Source organism: Podarcis raffonei, chromosome W (assembly GCF_027172205.1).
Source record: "Podarcis raffonei isolate rPodRaf1 chromosome W, rPodRaf1.pri, whole genome shotgun sequence".
NCBI lineage: Eukaryota > Metazoa > Chordata > Lepidosauria > Squamata > Lacertidae > Podarcis > Podarcis raffonei.
This window is the reverse complement of record NC_070620.1, coordinates 14,693,746-14,719,728: the sequence shown is the minus strand read 5'-3', so window position 1 is coordinate 14,719,728 and position 25,983 is coordinate 14,693,746. Positions and strand designations below refer to the sequence as shown.

Below are 25,983 nucleotides of genomic sequence, written 5' to 3'. Positions count from 1 at the left end.
CTTTACTTCCTCCGACCACAAGCCTAAAACCTCTGCCAGAACAGATTTTGAGCTCTCTTTCTCCTTGTTATTTTGGCTTTGCGGCTTATCTTGGGTATTTTACAACTACACACTCGGGCTAGGTAATCACTTCACAGATTTACCCTTCCCCCTCCAGGTGTATTGTTTTCCCCAACACAGGTGTATCTATCTGATCCCGCCTCAATCGTATTGATTTGGATCCCGCTGCTGCCGTCGCTTTTGTGATGCCTAGGTGCAGCAATCTAAATATCCCACCGCAGGTTATTGATTGGATCCCACCGGTGTTATCCCAACACTTGCATACCACTTTTGTGGTGGCAGGTATTGTTGTTATCCCACCGCTGCCGACACTTTTGTGGCGATCACACAGGGTCCCCGGACGTTTGACGGTCTATTGATCCCTGTGCCACCACTGTGATTGCTTCCCTGCTGCCACCAACCCGTTTCTCTCGGGTACACACGGAGTCCAGACAGTTGTTAACATTAAATCAAATAAGCAAGTTTATTTTATAAGCATTAATAAGGTTACGGTTTCAGATAATTTTTCTTGTCAGTTTCTTAATCTTAGTTTCTTTACCGACCTATACCTTCCTAATAACTTCTAACTGATTATCCCAACTGTCTATCTGACTCCTCCTAACAGTTCCTCTCACTCTCTCACATAAAAACTAGACCAACCCACAGACTTATCCTCCCTCTTCCTTCTCCAACTCCCAACTGACTTCCCTCCAACTCTAACCCCTCCCCTTGGGTTCCCACTGGCCAATCACTTCACACTCATTTAACCCTTTCCTTATGACCCACCTAGGAGGGCAAACGCCACCCCCCTTTTAATATTTTAATGTATTATCTTAGTGAAAAAGGCAAACTTCCTATCAAACTATCATTCTGACTGAAGATGAAAAGTGTCCCCGGATTCATTGAAAAAAAATCTGGTAACCTTAGCTTATACCATAGTTTATTGGCCCATAGATGGTCTTTGCGGCTTTAAAGAAGCCCTGTGCATCACGAGTATTGGCTAAGTGCTGGATCTCTTGAGCTTTTAAATCCACCAGGTGGCATAGGTTTTTTTCTTAATGGCACACATCTATATCTATATCTATATCTATATCTATATCTATATCTATATCTATATCTATATCTAACAGATTGATGTTGAATCCTGACAAGACAGAAGTACTGTTTTGGGGGGACAGGAAGCGGGCGGGTGTGGGGGATTCCCTGGTCCTGAATGGGGTAACTGTGCCCCTGAAGGACCAGGTACGCAGCCTGGGAGTCATTTTGGACTCACAGCTGTCCATGGAGGCGCAGGTTAACTCTGTGTCCAGGGCAGCTGTTTACCAGGCTATGACCCTACCTGCCCGCGGACTGTCTCGCCAGAGTGGTGCATGCTCTAGTAATCTCCCGCTTGGACTACTGCAACGCGCTCTACGTGGGGCTACCTTTGAAGGTGACCCGGAAACTGCAATTAATCCAGAATGCGGCAGCTAGACTGGTGACTGGGAGTGGCCGCCGGGACCACATAACACTGGTTCTGAGAGATCTGCATTGGCTCCCAGTATGTTTCCGAGCACGATTCATAGTGTTGGTGCTGACCTTTAAAGCCCTAAACGGCCTTGGTCCTGTATACCTGAAGGAGCGTCTCCACCCCAATCGTTCAGCCCGGACACTGAGATCCAGCGCCGAGGGCCTTCTGGCAGTTCCCTCATTGCGAGAAGTGAGGCTACAGGGAACCAGGCAGAGGGCCTTCTCGGTAGTGGCGCCTGCCCTGTGGAACGCCCTCCCATCAGATGTCAAAGAGATAAACTACCTGACATTCAGAAGACATCTTAAGGCAGCTCTGTTCAGGGAAATTTTTAATATTTAACGCTGTACTGTTTTTAACACTTGATTGGGAGCCGCCCAGAGTGGCTGGGGAAACTCAGCCAGATGGGCGGGGTATAAATAAATAAATTGTTGTTGTTGTTGTTGTTGTTGTTGTTATATATAATTAGTTTTCCAATATACACCCAATAATAGCCAAATTATAACAATAACAATTAATTTTAGTGGCGCTGTTTCTATCTCTTTGTCAGATCTGAAAGGCCTTCCTTTTCTTGTCGATAATGCATTCGATCTCATTGTCATTCTCATCAAACCAGTCCTGGTGTTTCTTGGTTTGGCATCCAATAGTTTGTTTGCAGGCTGCAATAATGGATGTTTTTAGCTTGGTTCAGTGTTCCTCAGTGTTATCAGGGAATGCCGAATGCAGATGGTCCTTAAGAGTTGTCTGGAAGCAATCCTGTTTAAAAGGATCTTCAAGCCTGCGTTGAGGTATAATCTTGATAGCCATCGTTGAACCTATTAATTGGTGATCTGTCCAGTAGACCACCAATTAATACAGATGGATTTGGTGCATTAATATGTAAATTAACATGCTCTTTGATATATGGAGCTGGCATAGAGGCTAAGGGACTAACCTGGAAGTCTCCAGTGCAAATTTCACTTCTGCCATTAACTCATTAAATAAAACAACAGACAGGGTGGTGATACATTGACTACTGCAATCAACACAAGATAATATCACCAAGGCAACTATCTGCAAACAAACACTAAACGTTCATAAAAACAGCAAAAGTAGTTTCTTTCCCAAATGGGTTTTTATCTTCAACAATAGCAAACACAGTAAATAAAGAGTTCACTTGTAATATATCAGTGATTCAGTGCTTGGAGTTCGTTCCAGTAATCCAGCGTTTCGTCACTAAAGAGCTTAGTCATCAACCTTTCAAAATCAATTGTAACAGAATTGCACTGAGTTAACAAATAGAATAAGGAAAATTAAAAATATGTTGAGAATGCATATAATAATAATAATAATAATAATAATAATAATAATAATTTATTTGTACCCCGCCCATCTGGCTGGGTTTCCCCAGCCACTCTGGGCGGCTTCCATAGAAACCAAAAAACACTAAAATATCATACATTAAAAACTTCCCTGAACTTCCCTTAAGATGTCTTCTGAATGTCAGGTAGTTGTTTATCATTTTGACATCTGATGGGAGGGCATTCCACAGGGCGGGCGCCACTACCGAGAAGGCCCTCTGCCTGGTTCCCTGTAGCTTTGCTTCTTGCAATGAGGGAACCGCCAGAAGGCCCTCGGTGCTGGACCTCAGCGTCCGGGCAGAACGATGGGGGTGGAGACGCTCCTTCAGGTATACTGGGCTGAGGCCGTTTAGGGCTTTAAAGGTCAACACCATCACTTTGAATTGTGCTCGGAAACGTACTGGGAGCCAATGTAGGTCTTTCAAGACCGGTGTTATGTGGTCTCAGCGGCCACCCCCAGTCACCAGTCTAGCTGCCGCATTCTGGATTAGTTGTAGTTTCCGAGTCACCTTCAAAGGTATCCCCACGTAGAGCGCATTGCAGTAGTCCAAGCAGGAGATAACTAGAGCATGCACCACTCTGGCGAGACAGTCCGCGGGCAGGTAGGGTCTCAGCCTGCGTACCAGGTGGAGTTGGTAGACAGCTGCCCTGGATACAGAATTGACCTGCGCCTCCATGGACAGCTGTGAGTCCAAAATGACTCCCAGGCTGCACACCTGGTCCTTCAGGGGCACAGTTACCCTATTCAGGACCAGGGAGTCCTCCACACGAGCCCGCCCCTCTGTCTTGTCAGGATTCAACTTCAATCAATTAGCCGCCATCCATCCTCCAACCGCCTCCAGGCACTCACACAGGACCTTCACCGCTGTCAGCGCTGCCCAAGGTCCCAGCTCACACAAGACCAACGCTGCTTCTTCCTCAAGTAAAAAGGTCTTTATTGAAGTTCAGTTTCATTTCCAGGCGCGCAGCGCGCAACGCTACGTCTATGCCTCAGACCGTAGAAGTCCCATCTGAATCTCCTCCCCCCTGATACCAGCTTAAGATTCTAGCCTTACTCCACCTCTTCCTCTGTTCCTTCTTTCTCTGGGTCCTCCTGCTAGTCGGAGTTTCAGCCCTCCTAGATTCTTCTGACGCTGAGTCCCCCGACTCTTCTCCCCCCCTCCTTCGGGCTTTAGGACCTGGCTCCCAATCCGGGTTTTCTGCTGTCCCGCGCTCCTCCACATTTGAACTTGGCGCGCGCGCGCAGCCTCCCACTTTCCTTCTGACCGTTACACTTGTGTCACTGCTCCCTCTTTCGGGGAGGCTAGCTGGACCTGGCCTTCCCTCCGTTTCCCCACTCCCCGATGGGGGCGTGGTTACCCCTGACTCATCTTCTCTCCCCGCTGGAGGAGAAGCTGGTCCTGACTCATGTGACTCTTCCCCCCCACTGTGCTCTGGTGGGGGAACTGGTCCTGATCCTCCGCTACTCCCTTGGGAGTCCCCTCTGGTTCCTTGTTTATGGAGCGTCCCCCCTGGGACTCCCCTCGCCCTTATCATAGGCGCCCCCTCCTGGGAATCTTCTGATTCGCTGGAGAAGCTCATGGAATCTCTCGGGCCACTGTCATATTCCCCTACGCTCCCCTCTGATTCCTCTCCTCCGCTCTCTATTTGCTCTCTCCCCTGCTCTTCTGCTCCTGAGCCTCTGACATCCATCCCCCCCTCGAAGCCTCCCCTTCCCCCCTCCCCCTCTTCGGGTGTGGGTTCCGGGTGCTCCAGCGCTGGGGGTGTGAGTGCTGGCTTCCGTTCTCTCCCCCTGGTGTGCAACCGGCCAGCGGGATCAGGCCCCCCCACGATGGGTTCGTCGACATCGACTTCCTCTGCTTCCATTTCTCTGCTGTCGTGCTCAAAACCAGGATCCTCCCCCCATACGTCCATGTCCTCCTCTCCACCCGGTCCCTCGGGTGAGGCTGTGTGCAAGGGCCCCCTCAGCAGTTCCCTGCTCCACCCCACTTCTGGTTGAGTGTCCCACCAATAGGAGCGGTCCGTGACAAACCCCGAGAGCGACCCCTCCTGGGAGCTCGTCCCAGGCGTCGGCTCCTCATCTGAGGAGAAACCCTGGAACGTGCTGGCTGACAGTGTGGGTGTGAAAAGCCAGTCGTCGAAATACTCCGCCGGCATGGGTCTGTGTGGGAAGAGCGAATGGAACTCGTCTTTGAGGTAGTGCTCCTCCACGGCATAGCACTTTGGAGGCCGATGGTGTCCGAGGGGTCCGGCACACTTCTCTGCGCGGCTTCTGCTCTTCCCCCAGGGACCTTTGACTCAGCAGAGCTTGTAAAACACAGCGGAACAGAAGCTTGAACGCTCTTCGTGTGAGGGCAATAATTCAGGCTGGACACAGCAGTCTCCTTATCTTTAAAGTCTTTATTCCTTAGCAAAACACAACATCTATAAATCTCCTGGCGACAGTTCGCACATCGCTGCTCTCTTCTCGGAGCAAACACGCACACTGAGAGACGCAGTAAAACCCTCCCTTCAGTGTTCTAAACTCCTCCTCAGAATGTGAGGCGTCACTCAGAACTTTTAACCCTGTAAGTTCTGAGCCTCTCCTAACACCCCCTCTCGAATCACGTTCTGAGAGGACTTCTGAGTGTTCAACACTTTTCCAATTGCCTTCCGCCCCTTCCTGGCATCGTTGTTAGGCACCTGTTGAACTTCACAAACCTTAGGTTCGCACTGTGCGAAACCAACCCACGCATTTGTGACCTGAAACCTCTCAGGTGGAATTCCCTTTGTAGCCCGCGATGACCGCCTGGGCACAAACTGGGGTGCTCCTTTTGACCCACTGGGGCCAGCGTGTGCGTCTTCCTCATCAGAAGACTCCCCCTCTGACTTGACACGTCTGTGAGCTTTCTCCATTATGCGCACAGGAGATGAGGGCTCACTCTTGGACACTCCTTTAACAACCTGTGGAGACGCCCTACTCTGTTCAGGGTCCTGGTCTCCACCAGCAGGTTCAGGCTCTGGCTCTCCTTCCTCCTCAGAGTCAGACAGACAATCTGAGTGAACGTCAGAGCGCACTTTGCGCCTTGCCCAACCATCCTGCTCAAAGAACTCAGCCTGTTTACTGACCAGAAGCTTGGTCTGATCACCTTCTGGGTATGCGAATCTCCACCCTTTTGTCGCAGGCTCATATCCACAGAAGATCATTTCCTGGTACCTTGGGCCACCCTCCTGCTGCAGAAACTTTGGTACAGGCACCATGGCTCTGCTACCAAAAGTGCGAAAGAAATGCACAAGCGGCTTCTGCTGATGAAGCAGGAAATACGGGGTGTCACCTACCACTGCATTGTAGCACCTGTTCATCGTGAAATTGGCTGTCTTTACCGCCTCCCCCCAAAAACTTTGAGGCAAACCAGAGTCATCCAGTAGAATCTCTGATGCTTGAACCAGAGCTTTACTCCTAAGCTCTGCCACACCACTGTCCTGAGGAGAAGTCACCTTGTGACGTATCCCCCTCTGGCGAAAGAAACCCTTTAGAGCAGACCCAGTGACCTCTGAACCTCGGTCACATTTGAACCCCTGCACCTTGGTGGAGAACCTTAGTTCCACCTCTGCAACCCAATCTTTGATAAGTTGTGTTGCCTCCTCCTTTGTTTTCAGCGTGAAAGCCCATGCGTTCCGCGTATAATCATCTGTCAGCACCGCCAGCCACTTGGCCTTGCCCAGACTTGGCTGTGGCATATCAAAAAGGTCTGCATACACAAGCTCAAAAGGCTTTGTGGTTACTCTCTCCACCCTGGGATCATTAAATCCCTTGTTTCTGGCTTTTCTGCAAGCCCTGCAATTCAAAGGTTGACCACATTCTTTTACCTTGCATCCTTTGGTGCACTCTGATAACATCTGAACGTCCTCACAGGACCCATGTGACATTCTCTTGTGCCACACGCAAGCACACGACACATGAGTGTGATCAGTGGCTTTCCCAGTATTCCCCTCACCCTCCAGAGGTGTTTCCAGAACAAAGAGGTTGTTCTGATCTTTCTCAACACTTATTAGCTGTTTCCCCCCTCTGGAAATTGTACAAACATTTTTTTCAAAACTCACTGAATATCCCTCCTGTAAAAGACACGGTACAGACAACAGGCAATGTTTTATCTCAGGCACGAAATAAACCTTCAATTCAGCCTGTAAGAAAGAGATAAACATGTTAGCAACATGGGTTACACGTCCCTGTGAACCTGTAGCAAATTTAACTGTTTTCTCAGTTGAAACAGCCTTGCAGTTCCACATTTGTCCATCAGGTGGCGCTGTGACCAGATGGGCATTCGCAGCCGAGTCAACAACCCAACGTAGGACCCTCCCCCCTCCGGAGTTGTCCTTCTTTGTTGCCTTAGCAACTGACTTCCTGCTGCCCCCGACCTTGGGGTTCCCCTGCAGGTGTTGGTGTTGTCCAAAACAACCATAGAGGCAGTCAGCTGATAAGCGTTCCCACGCCTGCCCCCTCTGCAGGCCCAGTTGCCATGGAAACCCGGCTGGTTCCCATGGGAAGCGACCTTGGAAACATCCTGCCCTGGCTCCCTTGCTCTCTGTGGGCAGCTGCGACGCAGATGGTCAGCCGAAGCACAAACAAAACATCGCCGAGTGGAAAACTTTGCAAACTTGCCTTTGGTCTTCTCTGCCCCCCCAACCTTTCCAGCAGCACTCCCTGAAGCTTTTCTGCTGTTGGGAAAATGGCCTTTGGCTTCTGCTGTGGTTTCTCTGCAAACCCCCTCCAGCTCCTGCCAAACAGCCTGGGCACTCTCAAGACCCTTGGAATGGCCTGCACCCCCAATCTCAGGTGCAAAGTTCAGCTCTTCAGCACGCAGCTCATGTGTAGGGGCATTCTGGCAGCCCTCCAACACAGTCCCAGCCCCCTCTGGGCCTTCTGGGCGTCCCTCAGCCCCTCCTGGGCTTCCAGCCCCCTCTGGGCTTCCAGCCCCCTCTGGGCTTCTTGGGCGTCCCTCAGCCCCTCCTGGGCTTGGTGCCTCCTTTGAGCAGCTCTCAGCCCCTCCTGGGCTTGGTGCTTCCTCAGAGCAATTCTCAGCCCCCTCTGGCCTGGCTCCCACTGTCTTCTTCAGTGCCTGCCTTCTCCCGGCCCAGGGCTTGCTCCCGTCCACCTTATCAAAAGGGATTGACGATTTCTGGCTGTCTGCCATCTCTCCCCCGGGGCCCGGCCTACTTACGATACAGTAGCACCTCCCGGTCCGGCAAATCCTTCCCAGCGAGCTCCCTTCGCTCTAGCTGGCTCCAGCTACTCCTTAGCTGGCCTTTGGCTGCTGGCCTCTCACACGCACGAACGTTGCTTATCTTAATTGCTGATCTTCCATAACCTTTGGAGGCCGATGGTGTCCGAGGGGTCCGGCACACTTCTCTGCGCGGCTTCTGCTCTTCCCCCAGGGACCTTTGACTCAGCAGAGCTTGTAAAACACAGCGGAACAGAAGCTTGAACGCTCTTCGTGTGAGGGCAATAATTCAGGCTGGACGCAGCAGTCTCCTTATCTTTAAAGTCTTTATTCCTTAGCAAAACACAACATCTATAAATCTCCTGGCGACAGTTCGCACATCGCTGCTCTCTTCTCGGAGCAAACACGCACACTGAGAGACGCAGTAAAACCCTCCCTTCAGTGTTCTAAACTCCTCCTCAGAACGTGAGGCGTCACTCAGAACTCTTAACCCTGTAAGTTCTGAGCCTCTCCTAACAAGCACGGCACCCACTCGTTGGCGCTGGCCGGAGTACCCTCCCTGGCGAGGAGATATTCAACTCCCTCTTCCCCCCATCTGGAGTCCAAAATCTCCGTGACCTCGTTGAGTGGCGTCGCCCTCTGTGGTCCCTCCCCTGTTGGCGATGGGCTACGTGGGGCTGGTGCGGTCCCTGGCGCCTGAAACCTGTGGGGTGCCTTGTAAGGTGTGAGCACTGACCTGTGAAAGACTGGGTGCATTCTGGAGCCCTCCGGGAGTGTCAACCGGTAGGCCACTGGATTGATTTGTGCCGCGACCTGGTAAGGTCCCAGCTGCTTGTGTCCTAGCTTCTTCTTAGCTAGCGTTCTGGCCGGCACTGCCTGAACTGCTAACCAGACCCAGTCCCCTACCTGTATGTCTTCCCCAACCCTCCTGTGCCTGTCTGCCTGCATCTTGTAGGCGTGTTTCGCGAGTTCCAAGTGCCTTCGGAGTTGCTCATGGACCTCCTGTAACTCTGCGGCTAAGTGCTCTGCCCCCCGTGGCTCCCCCTCTGCCTCGGTCTCCAACCCCGGGAAGGTTCTGGGGTGGCGCCCATTGTTGGCGAAGAACGGTGTCACCCCTGTAGACCCGTGCTTCGTGTTGTTGTAGGCAAACTTGGCTAGCGGTAGGTAGTCCACCCAGGTCGAGGGCTGTTGATTGGCGTAGCATCGCAGGTACTGCTGCATGATGGCGTTGACCCTCTCCGCTTGTCCGTTGGTCTGCGGGTGTCGTGCCGACGCTAAGTTGATCTTGACGTTCAGGATGCCCAACAGCTTCTGCCAGAAGTTCGAGATGAATTGGCGGCCCCGGTCGGACAGGATGGACCGCGGCAAGCCGTGAGCTTTGAACACGTGATCTATGAACAGCTTGGCGGTCTGTTCCGCTGTGGCCACCTTCGCGCACGGAATGAAATGCGCCATCTTGGTGAAGAGGTCTACGATCACGAGTACCGCTGTTTTGCCGCGCGAGCTGGGCAGATCTGTAACAAAGTCCAGGGCCACTTTCTCCCATGGTTCGAGCGGCGTCTGCAGCGGTTCCAGCAGACCCGCCGGCTTCCTTTGTACTGGCTTGGCCCTTTGGCAGGTGTCACACCTGGAAACGTAATCCGCAACTTCTCCCCTCACCTTGGGCCACCAAAAGTCCCTGGTGACTAATTCCGCCGTCTTGTCCTTGCCGAAGTGCCCAGCGCTGGGCGCGTCGTGCAGCTGCTGCAAGACTCTCGCGCGAAGGTCGTCTCCCGGTACGTAGAGAGCCCCTTTACGGAGGAGTAGTCCGTCGCGTATCTGGAACTCGTCGTCCCTCGCTGTGCCGTTTCGCACCTCCTCCATCTTGGATTGCGCAAACGAATCCGCCTGTAGCGCGCGACGCACTGCGTCCAGGTCCACGGCGGCTGAAGCGCACGCCCACACCTCTGGTGCGAAAATGTGTTTGGCCGCTGCCGGTGCCACTTCCTCGAGATACTGCGGCTTCCTGGATAGCGCATCCGCCATGACGTTGTTGTCTCCCGGGATGTATTCTATCCGGAAATCGAAATCTGCAAAGAACTCCGCCCAGCGGATGTGTCTCTGGTTCAGGAACTTCGCCGTGCGCCAGTACTCCAGGTACTTATGGTCCGTGCGGACCTGCACTGTGTGTCTGGCTCCGACGAGGAAGTGCCGCCACGCCTTGAAGGCTGCATGAATGGCCAGCAACTCCCTGTCCCAGATGGTGTAGTTCTGCTCCGATGTGCTGAGCTTCCTGGAGTAGAATGCGCACGGTCTCCAGTCCCCTTGCGGATCTTGCTGCAACAGGACCGCCCCCACCGCTCTGTCCGAGGCGTCCGTTTCAACCCTCATCGGTTTGCTGGGGTTTACGTGTAGCAGCTGTTCTTCGGACGCGAAGAGACGCTTGAGCCTCCGAAAGGACTGCTCCGCCTGGTCCGTCCAGGTGAACTTCTTCTTCTTGGAGCTGAGGGTGTCCGTGATGGCCGCCGTCTCCTTCGCGAACCCCTTGATGAACTTGCGATAAAAGTTGGCGAAACCGACGAACTTCTGGACCTCCTTCCGGTTGCGCGGGCTCTTCCAGTCCAACACTGAGCGGACCTTGGCGCTGTCCATGGCAAGTCCCTTGTCGGACAGCTTGTAGCCCAGGAAATCCACCTCTGTCGTGTCGAACTGGCACTTCTCCAGCTTGGCGTAAAGTCTGTGCTCCCGTAGTCTCTGCAGGACCTCCTTGACGTCCTCCTCGTGCGCCTCCTGCGATTCCGAAAAGATCAGGATGTCATCTAAGAAGCAGACGCACTTCTTGTAGAGGAGTCCCGCTAGCACGTGGTGCATGAAAGCTTGGAAACAATGGGAGCCATTTTGGAGACCAAACGGCATGACTCTGTATTCATAGGTTCCTAAAGGCGTAAACATGGCTGTCTTCCACTCGTCGCCCTCCCGCATGCGTATAAGGTTGTAGGCCCCTCGTAGATCCAACTTGGTGAAGATCCGTCCCTTCCTCACCGTCGCGAGCAGGTCGTCAGTTTTGGGCATGGGGAATGCCGTGGGCTTTGTCCTGGAATTGATGATTCTATAATCCACTATGAGCCTCCGTTCGGGCGTGTCTCTCTTCTTCACGAAAAACACGGGACTGCCCCCCACTGCTTTGGATTCCCGGATGAATCCGCGCTTCAAATTGCGATCTATGAACTCCCTGAGTTCTTGCATTTCGTCTTCAGACATGGAGTACAGTCTCCCAGTCGGCAGCGTCGCCCCTGGCAGGAGGTCAATCTTGCAGTCGTAGGGCCTGTGGGGAGGCAGCTTGTCCGCTTCCTTCTCGCAGAAAACTTCCAAAAAGGCCCTGTACTTGTTGGGTACCGCTTGCACCATGCCGAGGTGTAGCTGCGGTTCATCCTCTTGCCCCTCTTCTTCCTGGCAGGTCTGGATGCAGTGCGCTGCGCAGTAGGAAGAGCAGAAGGTCAATTGCCGCTGGTACCACGCTAGTGCCGGGCTGTGCCTATCCAGCCAACTCATGCCCAACACTATGGGCATGTCCGACAGGTGGGTGACGTTGAAACTGATGACTTCGCGGTGGTTCCCAATTTGCATCACCAGAGGCGGTGTCTGCTGTACCACCTCTCCTCCCAGTATCTTCCTGCCATCTACCGTGACAACATTTAGGGGCATCGTGGCTGGCAGGAGTGCTATGCGATGCTGCTTGACGAAGTCCACTCCTACAAAGTCTGCATTGCTACCAGAGTCAATGGTAATAGGGACCTCCAGGGTGAGCCCATCGGGCAGCTGGAGCGATGCGGTGAGTTACACCACTGGTTTGGGTGGGAGGGGGTCTGTGGGCTGCAAAATCTCTGGGGACTGCTTCACTGACTCGCCTGGTTGAGCCCCAGTGCTTCTGTCTCCAACCAGGCTCCTCCGTTTCCCTGGGGCTGCTCCTCCTGCTGAATTGCTCCTTTTACAGTTGCTGAGGCTGCAGTGTGCTTCTGGAGCCTCTGGGGACACTCTTTGGCCATGTGCAGTGCACTGTCGCAGATGTAACACTTCCTGCTCCCTCTAGGAGCCTTCGCCTTGACTGCTCCTGGTGTTTGGGCTCTGCTTGCTGTCTGAGCTCTGGCACCTCCGATCTCCATCGGCTCCTCTCCCCTCCCCAGCGGAAGCGTTGATTGAGCGCGCTCTGTCTCTCTGGGTAGGAAGGGAGTTGTTCTAACTGACGTGTTTGCTCTTCGCCCCTCCTCCCTGCTCCACGGGCGTTCTTCCAGGCGCACCCCAATTGCGAGCGCCCTTTGGACTACTTCTGTGGTGTTTTGGGGTCTCTCCCCCCTCGCCAGCTCATCTTTCACGGCTCCATTCAGCCCCTCCCAGAACAGATCCCTGACGGCAGCTGAGTCCTTCTGCCAGCCCAGCACATTTACTAACCCAAAAAAGCGGGAATGATACTGGCGCACCGTCGCTTTTCCTTGCCGCAATCCATGCATTTCCCTTCTAGCCACATCCACATCTACCGTTGATTTAAAGTAAGCGTCCATTGCTTCAATAAAGGCGCTTGAATCTTTGAGGGCGGGGTCATTTTCGCGTAATAAGGTTCGCAGCCACGACTTAGCTTCCCCATGCAGATGAGTGATTATGAAACCCACTTTCTCCTCCTCATCCCTAAAGTCTTTCCGAAGCAATTTGAGCGCGAAAACTACTTCTGCTCTGAAGTTAGGGTACTGCTGCAGGTTCCCGTCAAAGTGGGTCACAATACTGGCCCCCCTTTTCCCGAGGCCAACTCCCTCCGGCTTGGCTCCCAGCTGCCCCTCCTTTCCCCAACTGTCCCACCTGGCTTGCAGATCCTGGCAGAGCGCAGCTGTTTCTCCTTCCTTTTTCTTAGATGCAGCCAATTCTGCGTAGAGCGCTGAGACTGCCTCCTGCAGTTGCTTCACTTTCTCCTCTGTAGTCATCTTTGCCTATCTTCGTGAGCTTGCAGAGTGAGATGGGACTTACTGTCAGCGCTGCCCAAGGTCCCAGCTCACACAAGACCAACGCTGCTTCTTCCTCAAGTAAAAAGGTCTTTATTGAAGTTCAGTTTCATTTCCAGGCGCGCAGCGCGCAACGCTACGTCTATGCCTCAGACCGTAGAAGTCCCATCTGAATCTCCTCCCCCCTGACACCAGCTTAAGATTCTAGCCTTACTCCACCTCTTCCTCTGTTCCTTCTTTCTCTGGGTCCTCCTGCTAGTCGGAGTTTCAGCCCTCCTAGATTCTTCTGACGCTGAGTCCCCCGACTCTTCTCCCCCCCTCCTTCGGGCTTTAGGACCTGGCTCCCAATCCGGGTTTTCTGCTGTCCCGCGCTCCTCCACATTTGAACTTGGCGCGCGCGCGCAGCCTCCCACTTTCCTTCTGACCGTTACACTTGTGTCACTGCTCCCTCTTTCGGGGAGGCTAGCTGGACCTGGCCTTCCCTCCGTTTCCCCACTCCCCGATGGGGGCGTGGTTACCCCTGACTCATCTTCTCTCCCCGCTGGAGGAGAAGCTGGTCCTGACTCATGTGACTCTTCCCCCCCACTGTGCTCTGGTGGGGGAACTGGTCCTGATCCTCCGCTACTCCCTTGGGAGTCCCCTCTGGTTCCTTGTTTATGGAGCGTCCCCCCTGGGACTCCCCTCGCCCTTATCATAGGCGCCCCCTCCTGGGAATCTTCTGATTCGCTGGAGAAGCTCATGGAATCTCTCGGGCCACTGTCATATTCCCCTACGCTCCCCTCTGATTCCTCTCCTCCGCTCTCTATTTGCTCTCTCCCCTGCTCTTCTGCTCCTGAGCCTCTGACAACCGCCTTCACTGGTTCTGATTTGAAAGAGAGTTAGAGCTGGGTATCATCCACATACTGATGAACACCCATCCCAAACCCCCTGATGATCTCTCCCAGCGGCTTCATATAGATGTTAAAAAGCATGGGGGAGAGGACGGAACCCCCACAAGTGAGGGCCCAAGGGTCTGAACACTCATCCCCCCCCCCACTTTCTGAACACGGCCCAGGAGGAAGGAGTGAAACCACTGTATAACAGTGCCCCCAGCTCCCAACCCCTCTAGACGGTCCAGAAGGATGTTATGGTCGATTGTATCAAAGGCTGCTGAGAGATCCAGCAGAACTAGGAAACAACTCTCACCTTTGTCCCTAGCTCGCCGGAGATCATCAACCAGTCCGACCAAGGCAGTTTCAGTCCCATGATGAGGCCTGAACCCCGATTGGAAGGCGTGCCTGGAGTTGTTCAGCAATCACCTTGCCCAAGAATGGAAGATTTGAGACTGGGCGATAGTTGGCCATACTGGCCGGGTCTAAAGATGGTTTTTTAAGAAGCGGTTTAATGACCGCCTCTTTCAGCGGATCTGGGAATGTTCCTTCACAGAGGGAAGCATTCACCACCCTGCAGAGCCCATTGCCCAGCCCTTCCCGGCTTGCTTTTATTAGCCAGGATGGGCAAGGAGACAGGTGGTTGGTTTCACACATCCAAGCAGCCTGTCCACATCCTCAGGGGTAACGGATTGAAATTGATTCCATGCAACTGTTGGTTTCTATTTCCCTCACTGAGCAGCAACTGCAGTCGCAAGACATTGTTTTGCATTCCACAGTCCAAGTTACTGTTGGATTCCCACGGGAATGGGAGACTGGATGTGACGTACACTGGTTTCCTGATTTTCACTGTTCTCTCGGTTTCTTTGTTAGAGACACGGTTGCTTCTCTGCTCTCACAGAGGCAAGATGCATGTTTGTATTCTCTCAGCATAGAGTGGAAATATAGTTAAGAATGTGGCACATACTGCTTATCCTTCTGCTGTATGGACTACTCTGCTTGGGCTCAAGATAAGATGAGCCTGTATCAGCTTCAGATGGGCCGAAGCTGGTCAAAATCTCACAGCAACTTGACCAGACAGGGCTCTAGCACTCTCCTGCCCCAGCCCTGCTCCCACGGTGGTGTCTAGCTCCTTCCGAATATGAGTGATTTTTTCTGCAAAAAACTTTGCAAAATCGTTGCAGGAGATCTTGGGGTCTTTACAAGGCCCCGGTGGTGAAGGTGGTTCCGTTAAATTGCGGACCACCTGAAAGAGTCTCCTGCTACTATTTTCTGCTGATGCAATAGAGGCGGTGAAGAAAGTCTTCTTCGCCGTCGCTATCGCCACTTGGTAGGCTCGACGTTGAGCTCTAACCTGTGTCCAGTCAGATTCGAAGTGAGTTTTCTGCCACCGACGCTCTAGCCGTCTCAGTGATTGTTTCATCGCCCTCAGCTCCGAAGAAAACCACAGGGCTGTCCGGGCTCCATGCAATCGGAGAGGGTGCTTCAGAGCCAGACAGTCAATAGCCCTGGTTAACTCCGCATTCCTGCGAACTTTAATGTTGAATTTAATTCATGTGGAACTAGTGTATTGTCAAGGACGTAGCTGGATCAAATGCCTGGGAAGAGTCTGACTCTGGGGATGAAAGAATGCTGTTACAGAGGGAACCAGAGTCTGACTCTGGAGATGAGGGAATGCATTCACAGACAGAGCGAGTGTGGGTTTTTGAACTGAAGAGCGAGATTTCTGGAGCAAAAGTGAGAGGGTGTTTTTTGTGGTCAGCTTGCTGGAAGGGGAAGCCAAGCGGTGGGTAACTCCCCTCCTTGTTAATGGACATCGGGGCTTGTCAGATCTGGACTCTTTCCTGAAACTAATGGATACAATGTTCCAGGACCCCCAGCGGGAGGCAGTGGGTTCGCTTTCAGGGGCAAGCGTGGGGGAGAGGCCCGACCCAAATGAGAAGTCAGTGGGAAATGAAAGGTCCCAGTCCCACTAGGAGGCCCAGGACTGGGAGTAAGGTAATCTGAAAGGCCTCACCAAGGTCCAGTGATTCCAGGACTCATCTTGCTTGCTGTGCTACAGTTTCCAGATGGAGGCCGGACACAGTTAAGAGCCCTCATAGATTTAGGGGCTTCTACATTTTTTGTGGATCAGGACTTTGTGAAGGAATATGGCCTGCCCACACAGAGACTGGCAGCTCCACTTGAGGTGCAAACCATAGATGGGAGGCCTCTCGTATCAGGGAGAGTTTCACATGCAACTGTACCACTGATTTTGGAACTGCCTGGCCACAAGGAACAAATCACATTCCACATCACAAAATTGACCACCTACCTTCTTGTGTTGGGGATGGCGTGGTTATCCAATCCAGTGATAGCGTGGAGGCAGCAGTCCATAACTTTTGCCTCAGCTTATTGCCACCTTCATTGCCTAGGTATTGAGGGCCCAATAGTGGCAGCTGCTAGGGGGGTGGAAGTATTGGGATCCCTAACAGGAGAGGAAGAGCTGTTACCGCTGCAATTCAAGGACACCCCCCCCCATGCTGCCTCTACAGCTGCCTCTTGGTGAATATGAGGCACTGCTAGTCTCCTCCCACCCTAAGGAAGAAATGGTGGGGGCTGCCCTCTAAGGTCTTTTTGGCTCTGCAGTCTGATTACCACTTCAACCATTGAGTATGGTTGATTTGATCCCCACCCCCGTGTTCCCAATGTAGTGTTAATGTATGTTTATGCATGCAGAGAAAAAGGGCAAGAAAGGGTTACTTTTGGAGTGCTGTATAATGTGGGTGTGTTTGTCTGCACCTGTAGCTAATTAAACATGTGAAAATGAGTCAGCAATCGTGATAATGACTCAGCACAATCTACAGTATAAATGCTGCTGTGTTTATGGCAAGTTTGCCCTTGACTGGAGTTTAGTCTGTATGGTGCATGTATGTACATACATAGATCTGCATTACTGCCAGTAAAGCAACTGACTCTTCTTAGAAGTGTTTGGCATTTCACTGGTCTTTTGCACACTCCGCTGTCATTGGGGTGGGCACTCTGCACATCTTCACTGATCCCTTTTTTCCCTGGCAGGGAGGGGCACCATTTTGTGGTTTTCCTCAGGTGCCAAAATGTCATGAGTCAGCCCTTACAAAAAGGCTGCTGAAGTTTAAATTATTGGCAGTATTGACAAGTTGTTCCCATTGGGAGATGCTGACGGTGCTTTCTTAGGAAAGAATAGCAGCAAGCTTTGCATCCAGCCTGACTTTGCATTTCTCGGGTGTGCCTCTTTTCTTCCACAGGGTTCCGGAACTTTAATGTTGATGACCAAATGTCAATCATTCAGTACTCCTGGATGGGCCTGATGATTTTTGCAATGGGATGGAGATCATTCACCAATGTGAACTCTCAGATGCTCTACTTCGCTCCAGACTTGGTCTTCAATGAGTAAGTGCTATGAGACAATGAGAAAAACTTTTCTCTAGCCACTTTCATCAAGTCATGTATAATTTCATGCTCCAACAAATGAGTCAATCAACTTATTGTATATAGCCAAAGGCATTTACAATGTGCAACAGGGGATTAAAACAAGGCTGAAATCACACAACATGACTTATGAAAGTTAAAACATAAAAATTTACAGCACGAGGTTTTAAAATTAGGAAGCATTAACATTTCTAGAACGGAGCTTGTTAGCTGCCGGAACAAACTTGGCTACCAGATGTGTAATCTGGAGAGGTTTATCAGCTAGGAGCTCGACTGTCACCTTCTGGGAGGATTGGCCTGAGAGACAGTCAAGAATAGATGATTAAAAAAAATAATATCTGGGCACTGAATATAGGAGGCAAATCAGCAAATACTGTATGATATCCTCGACCTGATTGCATCCATAAATGCATTTGCTTTCCATATGGGGAATTCCCAGGTATCTCCCCCTCCAAATACTCTGAGGGCATCTGTTGGAACCTTAGTTCAACAAGTGCCCTACGCAATTGTGGGAAAGTCTGTGTCTCAAGGTCATGGTGTCTTGAATGGTTGATCTTAATTTGGGGGTACCAAGTAGAGTAACGGGCAGCTATAATCAGTCAGATCTTTTCTTTTTTTTTAAGAATAATTTTTTATTAACCGACCAATCACATCAAATCAAACCAAATTACATAAATTCCAAATTACACAGCTGAATTTTAAATTTTTGTTGGGGGTACCCATATTTCAAGTTCCGAAGGGGATCTAATCAACTTCTTGCTTCTTACTGCTGTTTTAATGTCCACAAATCTAACCTTATGATGTTCACAATACTATCCAGTCCTTTCTTATTGTTTTTCCACATCTCTTGTTGTTATTTTCATATATTTTTCCTTTCTCTTTGTGACCTCTGATAGTCTCCACAAGCTGGTTAGAACAGTTTGTAATCCTGCGTGGATATTATTTTTTTTATCCAGTAGCCATATCCAGACGTTTTCCATATAACATCACTTCCATACATCAAAACAGTCTTAGCGTCATTAATCTTCACCAAACTGCCTCCTTTCTCAAAACCTCTGAGGAGATTCACCAGGAATACAGTCTGAAAACAGGTCCGTTCCTCCTCCCGGCTATAAATCCTTTGGCAAGATGGCGACTCCAAATTAATTGCTGCGCCATTCCAAAAGCTCTTATTGCTTCTCGATCTCCATAAAGCATACCGGTACTTTTGGTTAAAGTTTATCTCCACACAGACCTTAATCATCCTGCTTGGGTCAGTTCAACCGACGATTCTAATGAGGAGGGGTTCTTGTAAATCACATAGAAGGAAAGTAAAAAACATCCCCATCCCCCCCATTCAGTCCCGTTGTCAACATACCCAGCCTTTGGTGTATCTTCATCGTAAAATATTCCTGTTTCTCTAACCCGTCGTCTTCTTTCGCAGAGATCACTTAAATTAGCAGACTTCACTCCCCTTCTTCACTTGAAATATGTGCATTTGCTTCTTTTGTAATTAATTATTCCAAATTGCTGCAGCTAGTGCGCGATCAGAGACAGCGTCCAGGAGAGCCGAGGTCCACACGGGGGCATTCTGCCTAGGGCCCTCACCCCCTTCTTTTGAATTAGGGGGTGATTTATGGGCACAGCAGGCAAGGGCAGTGTTCCCCATTTCCTTGGGGCAACAAGGGAGGCTGCCTACTCCCATAACAGCCTCTTAATTACCCCGTGTGGGTAGGAGAGATGGTATTGTCGGCCATCTTCCAATGCGTCCCTAGTGGCCCCCCATAATCAGTCAAATCTTTATTATGGTCATAGACCAGCATAAGTAGGGTGGAGAACAATCATTTAAAATCTAAAATGTTTTGGAAAGCTAAGATTATTAAAACAAAAGGTATGTATAAAAGACTATAAGAAGCTAAAAGAATAAAAAAGAAGGGTTAGGAGCATTAAACAGATGTGGATGAGCATGAAAGGTTAGTATATAAAAGGCTATGGCTATCAATTTACAAAACACTCTGATATGAGTGTTCATTAAATCTAGTTTGTGGCACAGGTCATCATCCAATGAATTTTGAACGCTGCTATGCAGAACCTGGCAACGTTTAATGTTGTAGCAGGGTTGGTATCTGAAAGCAGCAGGGAGGTATAGAATTGTCCTGTGCGAGATCATGCCCCAGTAGAAGTCACCGTTAAAATAGGAGAAGGAACACAAACCACCCCATCATGGTCCTTCAGTCCCATCCTAACTACAAACAAACAAATTAGAGAGAGTCTCACAAGAACTCTCCAAAACTACTTCAGGGAAAACGATGTAGACAATATAACAACTCCTCTCCTAAGGGACGCAATGAAAGCGGTCACCAGAGGAGTTTGCATAAAAGAGAAAGCATTCCTTAAAAAACAAACCTCCTCAAAAATAGAGCAAGACATCACAGCCCTCTCATCACACTACAAACAAACAGGATCTAAAAAACTCCTCAAACTTATAGAACAAAAAAAGGAGAGAACTAGACTCCCTAGAAATCAACAAAACAATGATCAGCATTCTATACTCTAAACAATGTTTCTATGAATTATTAGAAATTTCAGCTTCGGTCGTCCGAGCTGATATGGCTCATCTTCCTATGAGCCCAGCAGAGCATTAAAACAACAAAGTCCACAATGGAAGGATGAGATAGGTATGATGCTACATTACTATACTTTATTACTAAGCTATACAGAGTGCAAAGAAAAACACATCTCCTCTCTGTGAGAAGCAGAGAGCAACTGAACTAAGGAAACGACAAAACAAAGGAAACAGGAAACCAGTAACGTCACATCCCGTCTCCCTTTCCCATGAGAACTCCAATAGTATCTGGACTGTGGAATGTAAACACAGTCCTGTGACTTGCAAGCAGCTGCTCAGTGAGAAACAGAAACTAACATGAATATGGAAGGAAAAACTCCAGATTACTAGCAAATAGATGTAGGAAGAAAGCACTCAAAACAAGAATACACTGCATCACCAAAAAAGATGGCAACATAACATTCTCCCCCAAAGAAATAACTTCAGAATTTGCAGAATTCTACTTCAACTTATACACCTCCCATAACCCACCAGAGAAGGAAATCAGAAAATTTCTAGCAGGACTGACCATGCCTACCCTAACTGATGAGGAACAGGAATTCATGGACAGTCCCATCACCCCAGAGGAAATAGATACGGTCCTCAAAAACCTGAAATCACACAAAGCCCCAGGCCCAGACGGCTTCACAGCAGAATTCTATAGGAAATTCAAAGAACCCTTGATGCCCTACATGACCTGCCTATTCAACGATATCATAAAAGGGGGGCCCATCCCCAAAACCTGGACCCACTCCAAAATAGTCTCCATCCCCAAACCACTAAAAGACAGCCTCAAAGTAGAATCATACCGCCCAATCTCATTAATAAAAACAAGACTACAAGATATTCACATCAATCTTGGCCAACCGCCTAAAAATCTTCCTAAACAAGTTAATAGCCCCAGACCAGACTGGCTTTGTCCCCGGCCGCTATATAACAGACCCCATCAGGAAACTACTGAACCTGATTGAACACAGCAAGGCAACTAAACTCCCATTGACAATTATGTCCATAGACATCCTCAAAGCCTTTGATTGCTTAGAGTGGAAATACATATTAGCAGTACTAACTAACATGAAATTTGGCCCCAACTTCCTACAAATCCTCAAACAAATATACTCCCAAGCCCCAGCAAAATGCAGAACTAACAATATGGATTCTAATACTATAGCTATCGAAAGAGGCACGAAACAAGGGTGCCCACTGTCTCCCTTCTTATTTATCCTGGCTCTGGAACCCTTAGCAATCCGAATCCGAGCAGCCACAGACATCAAGGGAGTGGAAATAAAAGGCAGAACCTATAAATTAGGGCTCTTTGCAGACGACCTAATGGTCACAACACCAGACCCCATAAGCACAGCAGCCTCCCTAATCAGAGAACTCAACATATTTGCAAAGGTGTTGGGCCTACAGGTCAATTTTACAAAGTCAGAAGCTATGTGCTTCAACACCCCTCCTCACATCCAAAAAGAACTCACTAAGGTCACCAAAATAAAACTTTGCCACACCAAGTTCAGATACCTAGGGGTACAAATAACCAGAAACCTCAATAAATTGTACCTCCACAACTACAAGCCCCTGTGGCGACAAATTAACAAAGACCTAAAGAGATGGAATAACATGAATTTCACTCTCTCAGACAAAATAGCCATGATCAAAATGATCACCCTCCCAAAACTAACCTACCTATTCCAAACCCTCCCAATCTGGATCCCCTCAACCCAACTCCGCAGTTGGCAGAGAAAACTACACTCTTTTATCTTCTCACATAAAAAACCAAGAATAAGCTCCAAATACCTGCACCTCCCCACCTCAGAAGGAGGATGGGGAATCCCCAACATAGAAGCATATTACGTTGCCAACCAAATACACCATATAATCCCATATATACTCAAAGATGAGACAAAACGATGGGTACACCTAGAGAGGGACACAATTGAAAACACCTGCACTACAGCATACCCACTCCTCCCAAACAAACTAAAGAAAATTCCCACAACACTTAACAGGTACACACAGACCATGCTCAAAGCATGGAAAACAGAAATAGGCAAACTATCCCCAACCCCATCCCCACTAATCCTCCTGGCGTACCACCCATTATTCCACCATGCAGCACAAAACCTCCAGATAAAAACCTGGCGAACCAAAGGCTTATCTCGCCTAATAGACTTTTATAAAAATAGCAAACCTTTGTCAACACAAGAAATACAAGACAAACTAGAAGACACCCAAATGCCCTGGTTAACACAACACCAACTACATGCCCTCTTAAACAACCCAACAGTAAAATCAGCAGCAACTAGGCCCCCGACAACCTTTGAAAACCTCCTCCTAACAACAAAGGGAAACGGTAAAGGGACGGTATCCACAATATACAAAATACTACTCCAAAATCCCACAAACCCCCTAGACGCAATCAAAAAACTATGGGAGAATGACATAGGCTATGAGATTAACCCCACTCAATGGACCAGAATGTGGTCTAAACCCCCCTTTAAATCCATATCAACGAAAAGAAAAGAACTCACTTTGAAACTCACCTACAGGTGGTACCTAACACCAAGAAAACTAGCACTAATACACCCAGGAACCTCACCAAAATGCTGGAGAGGGTGCACCTCCACAGGCACATACCTCCACATGTGGTGGGAGTGCCCCAAAATCCAACTATTCTGGAAAACAGCCACCAATGGTACCAAATAGTATGGGAAACAGCCCTACTAGAAAAATTAACCAATAAACTGAAACTGACACGGGGACAAACAGAAGAAGACGCCTTTACCCCGGTATGGCTCCCCTTTATCACATACACAACCCAACAAGACAACGACAATAATCCACCAACAGCATATAAATCAATATGGCTAACCTGATCCAAAACACCCACCCACCCCACTCACACACGAAAACAAAGATCACCACAGCCAATCACAAACAAACAACCACACCCTAGGCCAACCCCAACCTCTCTCACCACCAAAGGAACACAAGTGAACAGCACAAGCAACTCTGACACCAAACCCTACAACACCAAACCCTACATACATAACAGAAACATCGCCACCCGACCCCACCCCCACCCATCTTCCCTCCCTCCACCCCTTCTTTTTTTTCCTTCTCCCCCTAATGTCTCAACAAATGAAACGGATTTGTAAAAATATTACATGGAAAAAATATGAGAGACATTACACTTACTTCTGTAAAACAAGAAAATATTTAATAAATAATAATAATAATAATAATAATAATAATAATAATAATAATAATAATAATTGTCCTGTGCGCCCTGGGTACTTATGGAGTAGGAGGGAGATGAGGCTAATATGAATGTCTCTATAATATAGGCCAGTGGTTGTGAACCTTGGCACTCCAGATGTTTTGGAACTACAACTCCCATCATCCCTGACCACTGGTCCTGTTAGCTAGGGATGATGGGAGTTGTAGTTCCAAAATATCTGGAGTGCCAAGGTTCGCCACCACTGATATAGGTACTGAAGAATCACATGCTCTATTGTTTCTATTTGTCCAGAATCACAGGGGCATTGTCTCTCCAAGTAAGCAATCTTTCTAGATCAACCTTCAATGACAGCCGAGGGGAGGACGTGACATTGTGCCAGGGTAAAGGCCCTCTAATGCTTAGAGACACTGAGATTAGTTAGATATGCCATGGTGGAGGCAGAGTACCTGATGGATTCATTGGCAATGAAAGTTGGGCTAGTCCCAATTGGTGCTCAGTTTCTGCAACATGTTGTTTTCATGGGAGCTTTGGCCTGTTCATATCCCATGCTGAGTAGAAGACCTGGAGAGAAGCCCAGGGATGAGATTTTAGTTGCCACTGCCTGTTTCCATGTGAATTGCAATAATTTTGCCAGCCACAGCTAATAGAGAGTTGCTTCGGTAATTTCCGCAATCAGTTCTGGCACCTTTTTAAAAGAGATTGATAATTTTGACATCCCTAAAGTCTGCTGGGATCTCTTCTCTCTCCCAGATTTTGGAAAGTGTAATGCTGGTGGTCAACAAAAGAGATATAAAGACTGTCTCAAGGCAATTTTTTTAAAATGTAGTATAAACACCTACAATTGGGAAATACTTGGCTGCGAGCGCTCCAATTGGAGAACAGCCTTTACCAAAGGTGTCATGGACTTTGAAGACACTTGAACTCAGGACGCAGTGGAGAAACGTGCTAAGAGGAAGGCACACTTGGAAAATCCACACCCAGAAACCAATGTCCCCACAGAAGAAGGACGTGTGGATCCAGAATTGGCCTCCACACTCACTTACGGACTCATTGTTAAAACAGTGTTTATGGAAGACAATCTTTGATTACCAAAGAAGAAGAAGACGACGACAATGTGGATTGAAAATCATCATTCATAGTTAGTGGGGCAAGGCCAAGGGGAAATAAAGATAGTCTGAGCCAGTAGTTGAGTATGGTCACCCACAATCTACCCTCCACTTTTATGAAAACTGTCTCTAGTCTCAGAGGCAGCTATAATGGATGCTCTGTCTTGGTTGGCATGCTGGTCAAAGATCCAATTTCTGAGGTCACGTGAACTAAGGGCCAAATATTTCTCCATTTGGAGATTGTAAGCCCTAATCTTATCCTGACACTTTTGCACCCAGCCACCTGTCCTTAGTTGCTCTAATCGAAAGAGCTTGGTAAGGATATGGTCCTCAATGGCATTTAGTCTGCACCAGTATCTGATATAGGCTAGATCGATTCTGGCTGTAATTGAGGGGAGACCCAACTTGGCTCTGAGGTGAGCTGCTGCTGCTGTCCCCGGTGGAAGCCCCAATATCTGCCTCACGAATTTGTTTTGTTGGATATCTATTTCAGATTTGATTCCACTTCCCCAGATCTCAACCCCATAAAGCATTTGTGCAATGAACTTTGACACAATATAGATCTTGATAGCTGGATTGATTAACTTCCTTCCCTTTGAATGGAAGAACCTGTATAGCTGTCCAGTAGAGGGGGCAGATAATAACTTGGTTGCATCCAGATGGGGTTTCCATGAAAGCTTTACATCCATAAGTAATCCTAGGTATTTAAATCTATGTACTTGCTTGAGGGTTGACCATCTAATGTCCACTTGGACTTGGTAACCCTCTTACTGAATACGGCAACCTTAGTTTTGGCATAATTAACTTTTAGCTGTTATTTTTTACACAGTTGGCCAAATTTGACCAGCATCCTTCTAAGTGCAGTTTTGTTCAGGGAGAGCAAGGTGATTGAGCGGGTGGTTGCCAAACAACTCCAAGCACGCCTGGAGGATGCGGACCATTTGGATCCCTTCCAATTGGGATTCAGGCCTCACCATGGGACTGAAACTGCCTTGGTTGCACTGGTTGATGATCTCCGGCGGGCTAGGGACAAAGGTGAGAGCTGTTTCCTAGTTCTGCTGGATCTCTCAGCGCCCTTTGACACCATCGACCATAACATCCTTCTGGACCGTCTAGAGGGGCTGGGAGCTGGGGGCACTGTTATACGGTGGTTCCGCTCCTTTCTCCTGGGCCGTGTCCAGAAAGTGGTGTTGGGGGATGAGTGTTCAGACCCCTGGGCTCTCACTTGTGGGGTGCCTCAGGGTTCCGTCTTCTCCCCCATGCTTTTTAACATCTATATGAAGCCGCTGGGAGAGACCATCAGGGGGTTTGGGCTGGGTGTTCATCAGTATGCAGATGACACCCAGCTCTACCTCTTCTTTAAATCAGAACCAGTGAAGGCGGTGAAGGTCCTGTGTGAGTGCCTGGAGGCGGTTGGAGGACGGATGGCGGTTAACAGATTGAGGTTGAATCCTGACAAGACAGAAGTACTGTTTTTTGGGGACAGGGGGCGGGCGGTTGTGGGGGATTCCCTGGTCCTGAATGGGGTAACTGTGCCCCTGAAGGACCAGGTGCGCAGCCTGGGAGTCATTTTGGACTCACAGCTGTCCATGGAGGCACAGGTTAATTCTGTGTCCAGGGCAGCTGTCTACCAGCTCCACCTGGTATGCAGGCTATGACCCTACCTGCCCGCAGAC

At 49.4% G+C, this 25,983-nt stretch overlaps 1 protein-coding gene across 1 annotated transcript in view; it reads left to right on the top strand.

Annotated features, from left to right (window-relative positions):
- Positions 1–25,983, top strand: part of LOC128406030 (androgen receptor-like) — a 434,506-nt gene that overhangs the window by 345,193 nt on the left and 63,330 nt on the right. The window contains exon 5 of the mRNA XM_053373087.1: positions 17,193–17,337. Within this exon, the coding sequence (XP_053229062.1) occupies positions 17,193–17,337 (145 nt within the window). The remainder of the gene's footprint in view (positions 1–17,192; positions 17,338–25,983) is intronic.